Here is a 19,363-nt window from a genome sequence, read left to right as displayed (position 1 = left end):
ATGGAGCATCTTATGGGACCATTATTAACCTTTGTGCAGCATTATATGGGGTGTATTTTGAATGGAACATCTTATGAGTCCCATCATGAACTGTATGGAGTATTGTATGGGGCTCCTGATTAAATATGGATATTCAAAAACATTTAACCTACTGATTTCTCAATTAATTTTACTTTTATTGGTATTTAATTTTGAAATTTACCAGTAGCTGCTGCATTTCCCACCTTCGGCTTATACGCGAGTCAGTAAGTTTTCCCAGTTTTTTGTGGCAAAATTAGGGGGGGGGGGTCGGCTTATACACAAGTATATACATATACACACACATATATTACTATATATATATATATATATATATATATATATATATATATATATATATATATATACACACACACACACACACACATATACACACATACATACAAATTGTACATACACATACATAGTCTCGTACGGATTATAGGGCACAGAAAAAGGATGCCAACCAAATATGACTAATGTAAGACATCTTTATTCATAATAAAGTGATAATAAATTTTAATATACTTCATTTCTGAAAAACATCTGGATACAGACAATATACATTATCACATTGCCAACACTATGCCATTTAAGTATGTATTAAATTGGATTATAAATCTTTTCTCAGACCAATATAAATAAGAAACACAATCTTCATCTTGTGACCCAGATGGCAAGTGGCCTGGCCCAATATGACATCTCTGCTGTGCAAGACAAGTACAAAGACAGCACTTGAATAAGTTGCTGTAGACAAACGGTAAATTGTATTTACCACGGCAGTAGCTAAGAACACTCGTATCACTTTGGATATCTGCTTAGAAAGGCACTCGTCAATGTTACCCCGTATCTCCGCAGCTGATTGACCATTTAGGAGGAGTGAACATCTCACAGGCAAGATATATGGTTTATTCCTCTTTACTACCAAGTTAGCATTAAAATGAAATCTGAAGCCTGCTGCAAAGAAAATATCAGGGTTCAACAGTTCTTTAGAGATTACGTTGCAATGCCAATGTACAGGGCTACACCGGAGAAACAGGAAAGTTACTGTCACTACTGATGGATATGATCGGGTCCAAAAATTATCCAATGGAGCAAGGAATTGTATGGAAACAATCCATGGATTAATAAATAAGTGAGAAAGCTAGTGTCATGTGTTCAGTCTCCTCTGACATGTAGAGGATCCTGGTGTAGGTGTAATGCTGTTCTTACAAGCACAGTGCATAGCCACATCTTATCTATTGGAGAAACATATGACTGATTTATCTAGAAGTTTTATATAATAGAAAGCTTTTTTTTTCTTCTAAGTCTATTTTAACCATTCACATCTGTTTCTAAAACAGTGGAACTGGTAACGTAAATTCATATAAAAAGGAGTATAATATTGGCACAATTGAGGGAGGGATACGCTTGGCAGCTAAATATTTCAGGTAGCTAAAGGTTCGCTCATTCTTACCATAATACTCACATCCCAAAAATACAAAACGTGGAAATCAAATCCGTATTCTGGTTTGAGACATAACATACAAGTAGTCGGCAGAGAATAGCTTTAGTCAGTCATGACTGGCCCATATACGAGGACACAGCTACACGGGAATGGAACAAACTTTATAACTAGAGAGTACTCTAGGTCAGAGCGGTTTGATATCCATTACTGCAGCCTAATGTACAGGATGGTCCCATATTATAATGGGGGAGGTTACAAATGTATATGACATTCTATTGAATTGGAAGATATAGAAGGAGTTATAAAAAAGTCAAATTAAGAGGATTTTCTCGCGTCACAATCTACCTGTGCACAGTATTAGGGTCTCAACCATGGTCATCTGTCCCCAATAATAAATAGAACTGTATGTTTAAAAAGCAGTTCAAAAAGGCAAAATGGATATTCTCAATCAAAACCCATGGTACACAATATTGAAAGAAAGTAATATTTTGCATCTATTTTATATAACAATATGGACATGAAACGGGAAATTTAATGTATATTACCAATCAGTATAATAATAAAAAAGAAAGAATAGCCCCCAGCCAAGTGACCACCACAGGATTAATGAAGAAGAAGCGGTAAATGAGATCCATTAAATATACAATTTTTAACCCAGCCTTTGTATTATGGCCTCTCAGAACATTGTGGCAGCATGTCTCACCAGGACCAATGTGGAACTGTCTCTGTCCTAAAGGGTCCCAAATGCAAATATGGCACATACAATGTCATCGCTTAGCAACAGCCCTGAAGAATTTTTGCTGGTTTTTATTCTGCCCTAAATTCCTGTTGAAAAATAAGAAATTGTATATATAATTTTTGCATTGTTAGCAGTGCACACATACATAAGAGGAGCGGAATAGGTATCGCTGGGAAACACATCAAGACATCAGCAATGCTGCTTAAGGGGAAATGCTGGACGGCAACACCGTACAGCGAATACATGGCCGAGAGCAGCAATGTGTACATGAATCGAACATTCACACTAAGAGAAAGCAGTAATGCTCCTGGAGGTTTGGGAATGTCGTATTAAGTTCTGAAGTAATGACAATAAAATGTATATTCAGAGATCATGACCACAGAACTCCAATGGCACTAAGGGCTGGCATTACAGGCTTATTTAAGGGGTGGTCTCAGCATCCACATTTGCCTTTGTCTTTGTCCTCATTTAACTGCTCAGTAGAGCTATGGCCATTGGACCGGACCACCCCTTGAGGTATCCAAGACTTGTCCACACACCGTTCCATCCGCTTCATGATCAGATCCAGTAAAGTATCCACTGCTTTATTCACGTTGGTTCCATCTGCAGCACTTGTCTCAAAATATGGGATTCTGCCAAGAAAAGAATAGTGGGGTTAACAGATGGCAAACCTTTTATTGGACGCATCTACCTCCTGGATTATCAGCCGAGACCCAGAGATGTTAAAGAGAACCTGTCAGCAGCATTTTTTTTAAATAAAGACATGGCTGTAATGGCACTTGCTGTAATACAGATTACATTGCTACCTTTGATGAAGAAATCCCCTTTGTGGGTTCTTCTTTAAGGGCCGTCTTCTCTTCCCTGTCTGTGATTCCCCTGTCCAGGGAACCGAAATCTAGTTAGCAGAAGTCTTCAAATGGTCATTAATGAAGAACACCACAGCAGAGGTCTTCAAATTATGTCATTGCAGGCATGTTTTTACCTTACAAAATCGTGCTGACACGTTCTCTTTGAATTGAGAGAACAAGAATACCATCACTATCCTTTTGGAGTGTTCTTTCTGGTAATTCATTGGCCGACATGTATTTGTCTACATTAGAAACATCATATTACCATGCTATACAAACAGATTAGGAATGTACTGCACTTCTAATATATTGCCTTCTACCACGGACATACATACAAGGGGCGTTCATTAAAGATTTCCCATTACCCACTTCTATTTATCACAGGACACTGAAACTGCACATGTGTAATGATATAAGACTCTATATGTTACAGGCCAATTTGCAACTCAGAACTGATAACTCTTGATTTTACAGGTGCTGAAGTGGTGTGAGGTTTGATAATGGACCCAGTGGAATACAGAGCAGTCATCAAGTTCCTTTACTCGAAAGGCTGCACACCAAAGGAGACATTCGATTAGATGAAAGAGGTTTATGGTGATGGTTCCCCATCATATAATGTAGTCAAGAACTGGCATCATCAATTCAAATGTGGTCGGACTTCGGTGCAAACCGCTCCAATTCCAGTATAACCCCACTCTGCTATTGATGAACACGCCATCCAGCAAATGAAGTTCGCCATTTTGGAAAGTCGCTGCATAACCATTCGACACCCAAAATGTCAAGATTAGTGTGGGGTCGATGGAAAAAATCATCCAAGAACATCTTCATATGCATCAGGTATCCGCTCGCTGGATTTCCCGGTTGCTCACACCGTTCCAGAAGCAGGAATGAGTCAAATGCTCTCAGACTCTATTGACGATGTGCCATGGAAACTAGGTGAACTTTTACAACAGACTGATCATACAGGATGAAACCAGGGTCCATCACTATGATCCTGAGACTTGTCCAGTCAATGCAATGGAACCATTATGACTCCAAAGAAGGCAAGTGACCAACCCCTGGCAGGCAAGGTCATGCTCACAGTATTTTGGGACCAGCACGGAGAAGTATTGATGGATTTCCTAGGAAAGTGGACCATGATCACTGCTGCGGAAATTGGGGGAGGTTATCAAAACCAAGACATGTGGCATGCTCACTAAAGGTATCTGCCTTCTGCAAGACAATGCATCAGTTCACAACTCACATGTTGCTCAAATGGGAGCATGCTCCTGTGGCTTTGAAATTCTACTGCATCCCCTTACTCACAAGACCTCACCTCTTTCCAACAATGAAGTTATTTTTGCAGGGTAAGCATTTTCCAGATGATGAGACTGATTTCTGAAGTCAAAACATGGCATTTAGAGCAACCTTCTACAAGCAAGGTGTTCACAGTTGCTTAAACAGATGGGAGAAGTGTGTCCCTAGGTGGCACCTATGTAGAGAAGGACTAAAAAATGTGCCAAGTTTCATTGCTCTCAGTCCACAGGAAGTGGGTCAGGGGAAATCTTTAACCCCTTTCCGACATCAGGCGTAATCGTATGCCTTACTACTGAGTCAAACTCCTTGCATCAGCTGTTTTGAACAGCTGACATGTGCCCGCAATAGCCGTGGGAGGAATCGCAATCCACCTGCAGCTTTTAACCCGTTCAAGGCCGCTGTCAAATTGACAGCGGCATTTAACAAGCGCTTTCGGCAATAGCGCAAAAAATGCGCACACCGGTGACCCACGTCACGTGATCTTGGGTCACTGGTGTGTCGGCATGACAACCATAGAGGTCTCCACGAGCGCCACCCAGTGGTCGGCACTCATAGTGAGTAATTTACTACATAGAGGCGATCTGACCATCTCCTCTATGTAGCAGAGTCCATTGGGTTGTGGCAACTTCTAGTCTCCCATGAAGGCTCTTGAATCATGCCAAAAGTAAAAAGAAAATGGTTTTAAAAATATAAAAATGTTCAAATGACCTTCTTTTCGCCCCATTCAAAATAAAACAAAAATAAAATCAAACGCACATTTGGCATCGCTGCGTTCAGAATCACCTGATCAATATAAAAAACGGATTAACCTGATCGATAAACAGCGTAACGAGAAAAAAGCCAAAACGCCAGAATTACGGGTTTTTTTTTTATCACCGTAACATTGCATTAAAATGAAATAACGGGCGACCAAAAGATCATATCTGCACATAAATGGTATCATTAAAACGTCAGCTCAGCACGTAAAAAAAAGCCCTCACCCAACCTGAAATCATGAAAAACGCTACGGGTATCAGAAAATGGCGCAATTTTTTTTTTTTTAACAAAGTTTGGAACTTTTTTCATTATTTAGATAAAAACGAACCTAGACATGTTTGGTGTCTATGGTGTCTATGAAGTCGTAATGACCTGGAGAATCATAATGGCATGTCAGTTTTAACATTTAGTGAACATAGCAAAAAAATCCAAACAAAAAACAAGTGTGGGATTGCACTTTGTTTTGCAATTTCACCACAGTTGGAATTTTTTTCCCCATTTTCTAGTACACGACATGGTAAAACCAATGATGTTGTTCAAAAGTACAACTCGTCCTGCAAAAAAAAACAAGCCCTCACATGGCCACATTGACGGAAAAAAAAAAAAAAAAGTTATAGATCTGGGAAGAAGGGGAGCGAAAAACGAAAAAAACAAAACCGAAAAAAGATCCAGGGGTTAATGAATGCCCCTTGTATGTGCATTTTAAAACGTAACAGCACTTTCAGGTAACCTTTTGGAATAATCTGTGTACATGACTTGTATCCCAAATACTTATTGTATGTCCACAAGGAGTCTTGCAGAGTTTTCAGAACAGAAGCTTTAAGAAATTGTGTGCAAATACCCTTAAGCGGTTTTCCCTACATGGTGTCTCTAAAACACTAGTGTCTAAGCTTTTATAGGCAGCATGTGTAATTTCATCCCTTGCTGAAGACAGATCTGAGGCTTTTTTGAGAATGATCAGTAGAAGGAAAAAAAAGTGATTGAGGATTTCTTTCAATGACTCATTACATTATTGCTCCAGAAGGGGGTGCTAAAAATGTAATATTTGCAATTATTTACAAAGACTACAGGTATAAGCCACTTAAAGAGGCTTGTACACCACCTAGACAACCATTTTTAAAATAAAGTAGTACCCAATGTAAAATAAAAACAACATTGTCAGCTCCCGTACTAGCAATGTTGATGCAGGGCCTCCCATGACGTTGTTGTGCCACGTGAGCCCTGCAGCCAATCATTGGTCATTATTGGGCTCTATGCTCCCAAAGTGAAAGAAGTGAACACACTAGCCGCTAATAGGCTGCAGGGCTTGTGTGGCATAACAATGTCATGTGAACCACGGCAGACCCTGCGCCAACCGATCATCTCGTGTGTGTGTGTGTGTGTGTTTTGCTGGTGTTTTGCCACAGTTAAAGAAAGCCAAAAATAATTCAGCAACTTTCTGCATATTGTGGCAAAAAAAAAAAAAAAAAAAAAAAAAAGACAAAACCGGCCCCATGAGAGTACAACCTTTATGTATTATTTTCTAGAACCACTGAATTGGGTTTAGACGCGGAGCAGCAGCATCGTCATCATCACCTAACCGTTACCCCCCAATACTCCCACACATCGCTGTACTCACCATACACCAACATACATGAGAAACAAAACCTTTTTATTTGGCCCATAATTTTGTTGATCTTTGATGCAAATAAAAAACCTGATTCTGTATTGCCTGAATGTAATAAGCTCCACACACAGCATTGTGCGGTCCAGTCCTAGGAATCCGAACAAACCGTGAAAGTGAATGCCAGCTGGAACAATTCTAGGAAGGAAGCTGCTCACCCATATTTCTCGGCAAATGCCTTGGCCTCTTCTTCCTTGACAGCTCTCTGATCCTCAAGATCGCTTTTATTTCCACACATCACAATGTCTGGGTTTTCACAATATGCATGGATTTGCAACTGGCCTAAGAAATAAAAAGAATACATAATTGGTAAGCATCACTACAGCAGGTTTTTTTTTTCTTTTACTTCAGCACTGAAGTGGTGCTGCTCCGGTCCCGCTCCACCATCTTTTGACTGCATTTTCTGCCTGGCTGGACATAAGAGGTAACGGTCACAAACTCTGTAGGTCTACGGCTTACCTATGTAACCAGACACTCAAACTGCAGGGTGGCCGGTAACCAGGGCGACAAGCAGTAAACTATAGAATAAGCAGTCATTGAATGAAGCAACCCTTCCTTCTTGAGAATAGAAATTTTTAACAAGATATAAATTGCAAACTTTTTTTTTTTTTTATTTTAACCATTTAAGAACTTAAATCACCCCTTTTAAAAAAGATTGACATCTTCAAATGCATATATCTTTGGCTTAAAATAGTTTCTGCAATTTTGAAAAAAAAAATTTAACTAAAAAAAAAAAAAAAAAAGCCCTCCAAAAGGTGTCAATATCTTTTAAAAGATGCTCTGGGTCTTTAATTGTCTTTTGCTATGGGCCTAAGAACTTACAGGCAGGTAGCAACTACCTGCCTGTTCTGCCCAACGCAGATCCCCGCCAGCTCAGAGTGGTCACTGCCAGCTCCTGCGGTTTCTGCTGACTTCATGTCGACTGGGCATCGATTTCCCGTCAGCTCTAATTTGGTGCGGTCATGCTGATGGCAGTTAGCCAGCAGGGAGCTGGCTATCAATCAGCAAGATGTCAGCAGTGATGCCCCATCGACAGATCAGATTTGAAGAGGGAGAGCTGCTCTGTGGCGAGCCATCAGAGATCTTCCCAGTGTAGAACAGGCAGGTAGTAAGCATCTTCCTGTCTGTAAGGGTATGTGCACACGCTGTGGATTCTGCTGTGTTTCCGCAGCGTTTTTGGCTCTGCAGAAACGCTGCAGTTTCTGCTGCGTTGTACAGTACCTTTATTTCCTATGGAAATAAAAAAAAAGCTGTGCACATGCTGCGGATTTTTCCGCGCGGTTTTGCTGCGGTTTACAATCCGCAGCATGTCAATTGTTTGGTGCAGAAACGCTGCAGTTTTACACCTCATCCATTATGAGGTGTAAAACCGCGGGGCAAAACCGCGGAAAAAACGCAGATAATCCGCAGAAAAACCGCAGCACTTTGTCCTGCGGATTTCCTGCGGTTTTCTCTACAAAATCCGCAGAGACTAAAAACTACGTGTGAACATAGCCTTAGCTCTTAGGCCCTGTGCACACGGTGCAGATTGTGTGCAGTTCTGCAGCAGATTTGGCCCTGCAGAACTGCAACAGAACTGCACGTGATGTACAGTACCATTTAAGGCTATGTAAAACAAAAAATGCTGTGCACATGCTGCAGAATTTTCTGCGCAGATTTGGTGCGGAATAAGGCTATGTGCACACACTGCAGATTCACCTGCGGGTTTTTTCCCGCGGAACCGCAGGTAAAACCACAAGTAAAGTGACCTGCGGTTTTGCTGCGGTTTCACACCTCTACTATGTTAAAGGTGTGAAACCGCAGAAGAATCCGCAGAAATAATGGACATGCTGCGGAAAAAAAACCGCAGCAAAACCGCGCGCAAAAAAACGCAGCGTGAGCACTGCGGTTTTGAAAACCCATAGGCTAACATGGTAAAGTAGCATGTCTGCGGAACTGCTGCGGTTCCGCAGGGTCAAAACCGCAGCGGAACCGCAGCGTGTGCACATAGCCTTAGGCGTTTTTTCGCGTTTCCGCGGCGGTTTTAACCGCGCGATTTTGCCGTGAAAAATAACCATCCCATGCATTCCTATGGGATTCCGCAATGCTATGCTAATGGTGCGGTTTTTACCACGGCGGAATCGCTTCGCGGTAAAAAAAACGCAGCATGCTCATTAATTTCGCAGAATCGCGGCGATCCCGCACCCATAGGAATGCATTGTTCTCCTTACTTTCCGCATGTGGCTGTGCACACCATGCGAAAAGTAAGCAGAGCATTTGCAGATGGTACCCACGGTCCGGAGGAGAGGAGACTGTCTTCCGGGCTTTGGGTACCATATCCCTGTAAAAAATAGAATTTAAAATAAATAAATATTGTTATTCTCACCTTCCGACATCCCGCGTAGCCTTCGCGCCTCTCTCCACGCTCTCGGTCCCAGTAAGCCTTTGCGAGCGATGACGTCCGCTCTCGCGGGATCGCGAAGTCTCGTGGTCATTCGCGCGACATCGTCGCGATCCCGCGAGAACAGACGTCATCGTGGTAATTGTTGCAAAGGATTACTGGGACCGGAAGCGTGGAGAGAGGCCGGAAGGCTGCGCGGGACGTCGGAAGGTGAGAATAACAATATATATATTTTTTTTTTTTTACATTCTATCTTTTACTATTGATGCCAAATAGGCGGCCTCAATAGTAAAAAGTTGGTCACACTCGTCAAACACCATGCTTGACGATTGTGACCAACCTGTGAATCAGTTCTCCAAGCGATGCTCCAGATCGCTTGGAAAACACTAGCAATTCTGCAAGCTAATTACGCTTGCAAAATGCTAGTTTTTCCACTGGAAAATCGCGGGAATTTAAAATGCGATTTTCCCGCAGAATGGAATTACGGAATTCTCGCGGTAATTTCCGCTAGGTGTGAACCCAGCCACTGCAGGGGAAATCCGCACAAAAACTGCACTAAAACTGCACTAAAACAGACTTCGCAAAATTCCACCGCAGAATCCGCACCGTGTGCACATAGCCTTAGCCACATAGCGAGAGTAATAAAAGTCATGGATAACCCCTTTAATGTTAAATATGACATCTCACTGATCTGCTAGATATTAGAGCATATGCAACGCAGGTGTTCATTTTAGAACATTTTATGTTCTGTATATAGAATATTTAAAAAAAAATGGATTATTGGATACAGATCTTAAATTCAGTCTGTATTATGATTTACTTCACTCATGCCTGGATTACTAATTTGGCAAAAAAGGTCATAAATACCCTGGTGCTTTACAACTAATGATTGTTTCAAATAATTGGCTACACATTTTTTATTATTTTACAATCATAAAAGACAATATATAGAGAGATACAGAAGGCAGCAAGAGTAAATTCACAAAAAAAAAACAAAAAACATTTAAGAGATTACCATATTTCCTAATACGTGGGGGAAAGTCATGTATTGCTTTTTGCAGTTACCGTCTTGGTAAAGAAACTGCAGTGTAACGGTGCTCTCTGAGGGTTAGCCAGGCTTTCACAGGAAATTTTCATATTTGACAATCTACAATCTGGTTTCCGCCCCCATCACTCCACTGAGACAGCCCTGACCAAAATTACTAACGACCTACTTACAGCCAAAGCAAACGGACAATACTCTATACTCCTCCTTCTAGACCTGTCCTCTGCATTCGACACAGTTGACCACTGCCTCCTACTACAGATCCTCTCCTCCTTTGGCATCAAAGACCTCGCCCTATCCTGGATCTCCTCATACCTTTCAAACCGCACATTCAGCGTCTCCCACTCCCACACTACCTCCTCATCCCACCCTCTCTCTGTTGGAGTCCCCCAAGGCTCTGTTCTAGGACCCCTACTCTTCTCAATTTATACCCTTGGCCTGGGTCAACTCAAAGTCCCATGGATTCCAGTATCGCCTTTATGCTGACAACACTCGGATCTACCGCTCTGGCCCAGACGTCACCTCTCTGCTGCCCAGAATCCCAGACTGTCTATCAGCCATATCCTCCTCCTTCTCCTCTCGCTTCCTCAAGCTCAATGTGGACAAATCTGAACTAGTCATCTTTCCTCCATCTCACAAATCTTCCTTACCTGACCTATCACAATTAATGACATCACGCTTTCCCCAGTACCGGAAGTCCGCTGCCTCGGAGTAACCCTTGACTCTGCCCTGTCCTTCAAACCGCACATTCAAGCTCTTTCTACCTCCTGTCGCCTCCAGCTCAAAAATATTTCCAGAATCCATCCTTTCCTCAACCCTCAATCTACAAAAATGCTTGTGCACGCCCTCATCTTCTCCCGCCTCGACTACTGCAACATCCTTTTCTGTGGTCTCCCTGCTAACACCTCTCCAGTCCATCCTTAACTCTGCTGCCCGACTAATTCATCTCTCTCCTCGCTACTACTCCGCTTCACACCTCTGCAAATCTCTTCACTGGCTTCCATTCCCTCAGCGTATCCAGTTCAAATTACTAATACTGACCTACAAGGCCATCTATAACCTGTCTCCTCCATATGTCTCTGAACGAATCTCCCGACACCTTCCCTAAAGTAATCTCTGGTCATCCCAAGACCTCCTTCTCTCCTCCACACTTATTCGTTCCTCACTCAACCGCCTCCAAGACTTCTCCCAAATAGTCCCCATCCTCTGGCATTCTTTGCCCCAACATGTCCGACTATCAACCACATTCGGATCCTTCAGACGGAACCTGAAAACCCACCTCTTCAAGAAAGCCTACAGCCTGCAATGACCCCGCTGCCTCCTCACCACTACCGGAGATATCACCTCAACCAACACCGGAACTGCTGCAAGCCATCAACCTGTCTCCTTCCCCACCATCCTGTAGCATGTACTGTAAGCCAGAAAGGGCAGGGTGCTCTCCCCTCTGTATCAGTCTGTCATTGTAAGTTTGTTTACTGTAAGTGATATCTGTAATTTGTATGTAATCCCTTCTTATGTACAGCACCATGGAATCAATGGTGCTATATAAATAAATAATATGGGGTTTTCCCGTTCAGAAAAGTTCTGTCTACAGCCCAGGCACAGTTTGATCTTTAAAAACAAAACAAATAAAACACTACAATTTACTTGCCCCTCCCTAGGTTTTTGAGTAAAGCACAGATTTCTTTTTTACATCACACCACGATCAGGTACAGAACTTTCCTGCGACCCCCTTTATGGAATCACATAATATTCGTATAATCAAATACAAGTCTGATTCCATAGCTTTATTGTTCAGTGATCCTGCTTTTAAAGTGGGCGAACGCCGATATATTCCTTAACCCCTTCATGACCCAGCCTATTTTGACCTTACTGACCAGGCCATTTTTTGCAATTCTGACCAGTGTCCCTTTATGAGGTAATAACTCGGGAACGCTTCAACGGATCCTAGCGATTCTGAGATTGTTTTTTCATGACATATTGGGCTTCATGTTAGTGGTAAATTTAGGTCGATAATTTTTGCGTTTATTTGTGACAAAAATCAGAAATTTGACGAAAATTTAGAAAATTTAGCAATTTTCAAACTTTGAATTTTTATTCCGTTAAACCAGAGAGTTATGTGACACAAACTAGTTAATAAACAACATTTCCCACATGTTTACTTTACATCAGCACAATTTTGGAAGCAAGATATTTTTTTGTTAGGAAGTTATAAGGGTTAAAAGTTGACCAGCGATTTCTCATTTTTACAATAAAATTTACAAAACTGTTTCTTTTTAGGGACCACCTCACATTTGAAGTCACTTTGAGGGGTCTGTATGGCAGAAAATATCCAAAAGTGACACCATTCTAAAAACTGCACCCCTCAAGCTACTCAAAACTACATTCAAGAAGATTTATTAACCCTTCAGGTGTTTCACAGGAACTAAAGCAACGTGGAAAGAAAAAATGGACATTTTAATTTTTCCAACAAAAATTTTCTTTTAGCATCAATTTTTTCATTTTCACATGGGTAACAGGATAAAATGGATCCTAAAATTTGTTGGGCAATTTCTCCTGAGTACACCGATACCTCATATGTGGTCATAAACCACTGTTTGGGTGCACGGCAGGGCTCAGAAGGGAAGGAGCACCATTTGACTTTTTGAATGGAAAATATGCTGGAATATTTAGCGGTTGTCATGTCACGTTTGGAGAGTCCCTGTGTGCATAAACATTGGAGCTCCTCCACAAGTGATCCCATTTTGGAAACTAGACCCCCCAAGGAACTTATCTAGATGTATAGTGATCACTTTGAACCCCCAGGTACTTCACAAATTGATCTGAAAAAAAAAAAAAAAAAAGGTACTTTTTTTTTTTCACAAAAATTTTCTTTTAGCCTCAGTTTTTTTCATTTTCACATGGGCAACAGGATAAAATGGATCCTAAAATTTGTTGAGAAATTTCTCCTGAGTACACAGATACCTCATATGTGGTCATAAACCACTGTTTGAGTGCACGGCTGGGTCCGGAAGGGAAGGAGCACCATTTGACTTTTTGAATGGAAAATTAGCTCCAATCATTATCGGACACCATGTCGCGTTTGGAGAGCCCCTGTGTACCTAAACATTGAAGCTCTCCCACAAGTGACCCCATTTTGGAAACTAGACCCCCTAAGGAACTTATCTAGATGTGTAGTGAGCACTTTGAACCCCCAAGGGCTTCACAAAAGTTTATAACAGAGCAGTGAAAATAAAAAATAATTTTTTTCCCTCAAAAATGATTTTTAGCACACTATTTTTAATTTTCACAAGGCTAACAGGAGAAATTGGACCACAAAAGTTGTTGACCAGTTTGTCCTGAGTACGCTGGTATCCCATATGTGGGGGGGGGGGGAACCACTGTTTGGGCACACTGCAGGGCTCAGAAGGGAAGGAGCGCCATTTGACTTTTTGAAATGCAAATTACTTCTAATCGTTAGCGTACACCATGTCGTGTTTGGAGAGCCCCTGTGTACCTAAACATTGGAGCTCTCCCACAAATGACCCCATTTTTTGGAAGCTAGACACCCTAAGGAAATTATCTAGATGCATAGTGAGCACTTTGAACCCCCAAGTGCTTCACAAAAGTTTATAACGCAGAAGCCATGAAAATTATTTTTTTTTCCCCCTCAAAAATTTTTTTAGTGTGCAATTTATTTTCACAAGGGTACCAGGATAAATTAGACCACAAAAGTTGTTGACCAGTTTGTCCTGAGTACGCTGGTACCCCATATGTGGGTGGGGACCACTGTTTGGGTACACGTCGGGGCTCGGAAGGGAAGTAGTGACATTATGAAATGCTGACTTTGATGGAATGGTCTGCGGGCATCATGTAACATTTGCAGAGCCCCTGATGTACCTAAACTGTGGAACCCCCCACAAGTGACCCCATTTTGGAAACTAAACCCCCCAAGGAACTTCTCTAGATGTGTGGTGAGCACCTTGAACCCCCAAGCACGTCACAGAAGTTTATAACGCAGAGCAGTGAAAATAAATAATTTTTTTTCCTCAAAAAAATGATTTTCAGCCAGCAATTTATTTTCGCAAGGGTAGCAGGATAAATTGGACCCCAAAAGTTGTTGTACAGTTTGTCCTGAGTACGCTGGTGCCCCATATATGGGGGAGAACCATTGTTTTGGCACACGTAAGGGCTCGGAATGGAAGTAGCGACGTTTTGAAATGCAGACTTTGATGGAATGGTGTGCGGTCATCATTACGTTTGCAGAGCCCCTGATGTGCCTAAACAATAGAAACCCCCCACAAGTGACCCCATTTTGGAAACTAGACCTCCCAAGGAACTTATCTAGATGCCTGGTGAGCACTTTGAACCCCCAAGTGCTTCACAGAAGTTTATAACGCAGAGACGTGAAAATAAAAAAAAAAATACAAATTTTATAAATTGGACCCCTAAAGTTGTTGTCCAGTTTGTCCTGAGTACACTGGTACCCCATATGTGGGGGGGGACCGCTGTTTGGGCGCACGGCAGGGCTCAGAAGGGAAGGAGCGCCATTTGACTTTTTGAATGGAAAATTTGCTCCAATCGTTAGCGGACACCATGTCAAGTTTGGAGATCCCCTGTGTGCCTAAACAGTAGAAACTCCCCACAAGTGACCCCATTTTGGAAACTAGATCCCCCAAGGAACTTATCTAGATGTGTATTGAGCACTTTGAACCCCCAAGTGCTTCACAGAAGTTTATAACGCAAAGCCGTGAAAATAAAAAATAATTTTTTTTCCACAAAAATTTTTTTTTAGCCCCCAATTTTTTATTTTCCCAAGGGTACCAGGAGAAATTAGACCCCCAAAGTTGTTGTGCAATTTTTCCTGAGTACGCAGATACCCCATATGTTGGGGTAAACCACTGTTTGGGCACACGTCGGGGCTTGGAAGGGAGGGAGAACAGTTTAACTTTTTGAGCGCAAAATTGGCTGGAATCAATGGTTGCACCATGTTGCCTTTGGAGACCCCCTGATGTGCCTAAACAGTGGAAACCCCACAATTCTAACTTCAACCCTAACCCCAACACACTCCTAACCCCAACACTTTCCAACCCTAACCCTAATGGAAAAATAAAAAATAATTTCTTTATTTTATTAGTTGATCCTGCCTATGGGGGTGATAAACAGGGGGTTTATTTACTTTTCATGAGTTTATCACAGTGATCAAAATGAATGAATGGAAATTGCAGCCGGCGGGCGCACTGCACATGCGCCCGCCATTTTCCAATACGGCGGCGCCCATGGCCCGGAACCGCGGGACATCGGGAGCCATAATGGCACTCGGTGAGTACCGGGGGGTGGGAGGAGGGGCGATCGGAAGCCAGGGGGGAGCGATGATGACAGCGGCGGCACATCGCCGCTGTCACTCAGTGGCGGGGGCAGACCGCCCCCGTTAACAGTTGGGGGGGGGGGGGGGGTCGGATCGCTGTCACCAGCCATGTCCGATGCTACAGCAGCATCGGACATGGCTGGATTGTAATATTTCATCAATTTTCATTGATGAAATATTACTATCGCTGATTGGCTGTTAAAAGTGAAACAGCCAATCAGAGCGATCGTAGTCACGTGGGGGCGAAGCCACGCCCCTGTGCTGAAGAACAAAACCCCCTGTATCTGCGGGTCGGGTGACCTTTCAGTGACCTAGGTCACCCGACCCGCAGGGGGGCTTTAAAGTCATGACACCACATAGGCGTCACTGGTCAGATTGGCACCAGTTTTCATGACGCCTATGTGGCGTCATTGGTCGTGAAGGGGTTAACATACAAGTGCGGGTTACTCAACCATAAACGTACGCATGGCTGGGACTATGGGTAGGCAACAGCCTAGGGCACTGTTAAACCATGGGGGCTGCAAATGAATCTAAAACAGTAAGTGTTACTGAAGCTGCTCAGCCCTACTTCTGAGTTCTGGTCACACTTGCATGTTGGACCCTGGAGTCGGATGAGCGCTTCCCATGCACTGCAGGGAAGCGCTCACTGGTTGTAGTGCAGTGACTGATATACCACCACGGCCGGTTTGTGTCAGGCATCTACTTTATCCAACCAGCATGGGGTTAGGAAATGAAGGGCAAGGGCCACAGGCCAGCACGGAAGCAGTGGCTCCCCCTAGTAACAAATTTTCTGGTATAATAGCAAATCTGTAAAGAAATACTGAAGACCTTGTTCTGGGTCTGTTATACAATGGACGCCAGCAGTAAAAATAATGTATTAAGCACTTTTTCTGCAAAAATGCATCAGAGTCCTCAACAATAAAACAATTGATGCAATTGAAAAATAGTTAGATTTGTAGAGGTCCTAATTAGAGTTGAGCAAATTTGTTCGGGTTCCCTCTTATTCGACAAGCTATAGCGCTTACTGAATAAGCTGCAGAGGAAACCCGGCTTCCTGGATCGCTCCTGCTGATTAGCTCCACAGCTACATATGTCGCGGCTGTGTGACAGTCACGACATGCATGGAGAACCCATCAAACAGGCTCTCCATGCATGTGCCGTGACACAGCTGTGGCACTGATCAGCTGGCGCGATCCAGGAAGCCGGGTTCCCGCTGCAGCTTATTCGGTAAGAGCTATAGCTTGTCGAATAAGAGGGAACCAGAACAAATTCGCTCAACTCTAGTCCTAATCTTTTGGGCTGTTTTATTCAGGAAATGACATATCTTACATTTATGGGAACACATTTTAAATTTATTCCTCAGGCATTCATCGTAGGGTACTCATTGAAAGATCATATTTAACCCCTTCACGACATGTTCTGTACATGTACAGCGCATGTGGTGTCTCTCCCTTTCATGTGGGCTCCAGCGCTGAGCCCACATCTTTCTCGGCACATGTCAGCTGATTTGAACAGCTGACATGTGCCCCTAACAGCCGATGGTGGAATCGCAATCCACCCATGGCTGTTAACCTGTTAAATGCCGCTGTCAATCTCTGATAGCGGCATTTTACAAGATCGCGCCGGAAGCGCATAACTAATCCCTCCCGTGTCACATGACCATGGGTCATTGATGAGTTGGCATGACAACCCAGGGTCTGCAGCAGACCCCTGTGGTTGTCATTGTCGGAAAGCTATGTGCGCCGCCCAGCGGTTGGTGCTCCTGGCAAGTGAGCATTTCTGCTATACACAGGTGATCTGGTCATCGCCTCTGTGCGATCGGATGATTAAAGCTTCTAGTCTCCCATGGAGACTAAGTGTTTAAAAAAAAAAAAAAAAAAAGTTTGAATTACCCCCTATTCAAAATAAAACAGTTAAAAAAAATACACGGATGTTTTTGAGCTTCACCGCTCTCCATAGCTAGTCACGTGAGCGATCACGTGACTGTGACGTCACACAAGGTCCTGCGGACCTTGTTAGCTTTTCTCGGCGTGCGCCGCTACCACTTCAAGCCCAGGAGGGCGCACTGCAGAGAGGACGCACGTCTCCGGCCGGGACGAGCGTCCGCAACCTACAGCACTAAACCACCCTCCTCCTAACTTGGTGGCAATACTTTGGATTTTATTATTATTGCTGCCGCTCCATTTGGATCTTCCATGCACAGGACCTGGACTGCTAAGTACCATTAGTTCAAAGAAGTCTACCTCAAGGTAACTTTTTCCTCTCTTTATGGACAATTTCCTCTTCCTAGCCCCATGGTTAATGCTGTATGTGGCAAAATCTGAAGTATAAATTCCTCTATTATTTGATTTTCTATTATTGAAGTCTTTTCTAAAGAGTCAAGTAGGCGGTGCCTGACCCTCATCGCTGCTTGGAGGTTGCAATTCAGGCTGGCCACTTAGTTTTCTATAATTATTTATAGAGTGAGTTTAGTTTATTTAAAAGTCTATCTCTGAGCGCATATATTAAAACGTTTAATTATTTATTCATTTGGAGGAATTTTGTGGTATTATCCTAATATTTTGCAGCTGAGTAGACTATAGCGCTAGCGCTGTGGCTGAGACATCCATTGTTCAAAAAAAATACACATTTGGTATCGCTGCATTCAGAATCGCTTGATCAATACAAAATAAGAATTAATCTGATCGGTAAACAGCATAGTGGAAAAAAAAAGGTGAACGCCAGAATTACATTTTTTTGGTCACCGCAACATTAAATTAAAACATTAAAATGCAATAATGGGCGATCAAAAGATCCACACGAAAATGGTATTTAAAACGTCAGCTAGGTATGCAAAGAATAAGCCCTCACCCAGCCATAGATCACAAAAAATTGAGACACTGCGGGTCTCTCAAAATGGTGCAATTAACTCTTTTTTTTTTTTTTTTCTTCTTTTTAACAAACTTTGGATTTTGTTTTTCACCACTTCAATAAAAAGTCTTAGTTACTCACCGGTTAACGGTATTTTTCGGAGTCCATGACAGCACCACCTGAGAGGGGATCCGCCCTTTAGGAACAGGAAACCTACAGATACAAAAAGGGTGGCACCTCTCCCACGCATCAGTTGGATTACAGAGCACAAGAGGACTTCCAAGGTTAATGCATGATTTATGTACAGTATTCTTTACAATTATAACTCTTATCACCAGTGAGCATATACAAGAAAAAAGACGTGCACACCCCAATTAAACTAAAGGGAGGGAATATACGGGTGCTGTCATGGACTCCGAAAAATACCGTTAACCGATGAGTAACTAAGACTTTATTCGGTCGTCCATGACAGCACCACCTGAGAGATTTACAGAGAGTAATATCAGCTTTAGGGAGGGACTACAGCCTGCAGCACCCTTATACCAAAAGAGAGGTCTGTGGAAGCACCCAGGTCTAGCCTATAATAAAAGGTGCTCGGAGAGGACCAAGTGGCCGCCTTACATATCTGGTCGATGGAGACTTCTGATCTTTCGGCCCATGAGGTTGCCATTGCCCTGGTGGAATGCGCCCTCAGTTTTCCGGGTGGCGACCTGCCCTTTGATGTGTATGCTATTGCAATCGCCTCTCTAATCCATCTGGCTAGTGTATTTTTTGATGCTCTACAACCTTTTCTGGGGCCTTGATGAGAGATAAATAGGGCATTATCTTTCTTCCAGGGATCGGTGACTGACAGATATTCTATGAGGCCTCTCCTGAGATCCAGGGTGTGTAGTTTCCTTTCTTTTTCGTTAGTTGGATTAGGGAGGAAGGATGGCAGAACTATCTCCTGTGTCCTATGGAAACTAGAAACTACC

At 42.7% G+C, this 19,363-nt stretch overlaps 1 protein-coding gene across 3 annotated transcripts in view; it reads right to left on the bottom strand.

Moving 5' to 3' along the window:
- Positions 1 to 495: 495 nt before the first annotated feature.
- Positions 496 to 19,363, bottom strand: part of RAB27A (RAB27A, member RAS oncogene family) — a 68,439-nt gene continuing 49,571 nt past the window's right edge. For 2 of the 3 annotated variants that reach the window (XM_073568399.1, XM_073568397.1), the window contains exons 5-6: positions 6,926 to 7,049; positions 496 to 2,836 (exon numbers count right to left, since the gene is read on the bottom strand). In XM_073568399.1, the coding sequence (XP_073424500.1) occupies positions 2,638 to 2,836; positions 6,926 to 7,049 (323 nt within the window). In that variant the 3' untranslated portion in view covers positions 496 to 2,637. The remainder of the gene's footprint in view (positions 2,837 to 6,925; positions 7,050 to 19,363) is intronic. The other variant, XM_073568400.1, reaches the window with a different exon arrangement.

The sequence above is a fragment of the Dendrobates tinctorius genome, unplaced genomic scaffold (genome assembly GCF_039654945.1).
Source record: "Dendrobates tinctorius isolate UK_male_01 unplaced genomic scaffold, ASM3965494v1 ptg000022l, whole genome shotgun sequence".
In the NCBI taxonomy this organism is placed as follows: domain Eukaryota; kingdom Metazoa; phylum Chordata; class Amphibia; order Anura; family Dendrobatidae; genus Dendrobates; species Dendrobates tinctorius.
This window is presented reverse-complemented; position numbering and strand designations above follow the sequence as displayed.